Source organism: Bison bison, unplaced genomic scaffold (assembly GCF_000754665.1).
Source record: "Bison bison bison isolate TAMUID 2011002044 unplaced genomic scaffold, Bison_UMD1.0 scf7180017864180, whole genome shotgun sequence".
In the NCBI taxonomy this organism is placed as follows: Eukaryota; Metazoa; Chordata; class Mammalia; order Artiodactyla; family Bovidae; genus Bison; species Bison bison.
The window spans coordinates 10,103,634-10,105,795 of NW_011494752.1; the positions used below are offsets into that span (position 1 = coordinate 10,103,634).

The window sequence follows — 2,162 nt, forward strand, 5'->3', positions numbered from 1 at the left end:
CAGCCAATATGGGGATTGTGTGAAATACTTTGAAATGTTGGCAATGAATCCAGATTTGATGCACCTGGTGGGCCGAACAAAGCCAGTACTGAGGGTGCAGGCGTGTAGCCTTTACTATGGACGCTGGGCCTCAGGTGCCTGCATGAGGGGCCTGGGCAGCATTGACCAGCCCCCCACCTCAGGCACCGGGCTGTTCTGCCCAGGAAAGCGCTCGCCTCACACCCCAGACCTGGCTGGCTCAGACCATGGCTGCCCTACCGGCTTGGGGCAGTGGATGTAGCGGGCCAGGCTGATGATGAGGTCGTGCGTGATGGGGTCCACCAGGTTCCTGAAGCTGGCGTAGCGGTACAGGACGTCGTCCAGCGAGGTCGACTCCATGCCCAGGTCCTGCAAGAGGGGAGGATGGCCAGAGATCAGCGAGGCCCCCCTGCCCTGCCCTGGAGCCCCGCCCAGCACACCCGGGGCAGCCTGTGGAGGTGGGTTACAGTCCCTGGGGTTGTAAAGAGACACGACTGAGCGCGTTTTCACTCTGTGTGGCAGGCGAGGCTGGGAAGGTAGGAATTGGAATTCAGACTGTCCATATGTGGATGAGAGACCTCCTCCGTCCTGGGGTCTGTTTCCCTACCTGTGAAATGGGCAGATGGACTATGCCAGCAGTTACCAAACCGTGTCCCCAGGTCTTGGGGCTGATAAGACAAGAGGGAGGCCAAGGGTCAGCAAATCTTTGGGCCCAGCTCTCAGCAGAGCTGCTCTGCTCGCTGTCCTTCAGTTTTTTTTTTTTTTTTTTTAAGGCAGTTCAAATGCCAAACTCTGAAAAACCTGGACCGGATGGCTGCTTGGGTTTCTTGGGTTCCTACCAGCCCTACCCTATCTTCCCACCCCCGTCCTCTCCAGGCCAGTAGAAGTCATCCCATCCTGGAAGGACCAAGAAGACCCAACCTACTCACCCAGGACGCCGGGGCAGGTGTGGGAGGATGTAAGTTGTTCTTTCCCAGAGGCCCCCCACCCCCAGGGCCACGTCCCCATCCTCTCTGTCAGTCTGGACCCCTCCCAGCCTGCTGACAGTGGCTCTCTGGGCAGCTCTTATCTGGAGTCATGAAACTGTCGCTGGGGAGGGGGCCGAGGGTGGAAGGAAGGAAGGGGGTGGGGAGGGGGTCTCCCCAGGAAGGCAGACGTGGCCCTGATCACGCGCTCTGGGTAAGTGAGTCACGGCCACCCCGCCCTGTGAATTCCAGCTGGGGTGGGGCTCCCGAGGTCCCCGGGCGCCGGGTTATGAGAAGCTGCAACAGGGAAAGGCCAGACGGGGCTGGAGAGAGGTTGCTGCGCTTTTATTGCTTTATTTCTTTACTTGGACCCCACCTCCTGGAGGAGGAAATAGCCGCCAACTCCAGTATTCTTGCCTGGAGAACTCCATGGACAGAGGAGCCTGGTGGGCTACACAGTCCATGGGTCGCAAAGAGTCCAACACGACTGAGCGACTAACACTACACTTTTGACCCCACCTAGGTCCATGGGGTGCCTGTGCTACTTCAGAGCACCTCACACATCCCGAGGACCTTGGGCCACTTCCGGCATCCCTGGTGTCCTCTCCATGTCCCCCACCAAGCCAGTGTACTGGAGACAAATGTGTCATGACCGCACTGACAGTCCTACTGACCCTGCCCACCAGGGACCTTGACGCTCTGCTCTGGCTGCATGTGGGGGTGGGGGGATGGGGGGTGCAAGAATCACATTCACATGCGGCTCCTCCAGGCTGCCTGGGGCATAGCTTTGGCCTGGGAGGGGCTGGTCTGCCTTGCAAATACCAGGCAGTGAGGAGAATCCTGGCTTCCTCATTATGGGTCTAAATGGTGCCATCTCTAGGACCTGTGCATGTGAGGTTCCTCATCAGGAAACCTGGGCACATCAGCAGGTACCCCAGAGTCACTGCTGTGGGCAGCTTGGCATGGAGACTATCCCTGACCTGGGACCAAGCGGGTCAATGGCCAGCATGTGCCATCTCGAAGAGGTGGGGCCCCCACCTGAGCTTGAAGAACCAGGTTTGGGGGCTCACTCCGGCGGGAAAGGTGAGGGGTATGGCTTTCCAAAAAGCAACCAGAGATTCACACAGCGTTTCTCAAAGCATGAGGGGCGACCCTCAAGACCCTTTCAGGGGTTCTGTG

General features: G+C 58.8%; 1 protein-coding gene across 1 annotated transcript in view; it reads right to left on the minus strand.

Annotated features, from left to right (window-relative positions):
• The window catches only part of LRRC75A (leucine rich repeat containing 75A), a 13,626-nt gene extending 12,033 nt beyond the window's left edge, over positions 1 to 1,593 (minus strand). The window contains exons 1-2 of the mRNA XM_010843182.1: positions 1,546 to 1,593; positions 259 to 621 (exon numbers count right to left, since the gene is read on the minus strand). Of these exons, the coding sequence (XP_010841484.1) occupies positions 259 to 621; positions 1,546 to 1,593 (411 nt within the window). The remainder of the gene's footprint in view (positions 1 to 258; positions 622 to 1,545) is intronic.
• Positions 1,594 to 2,162: the final 569 nt, after the last annotated feature.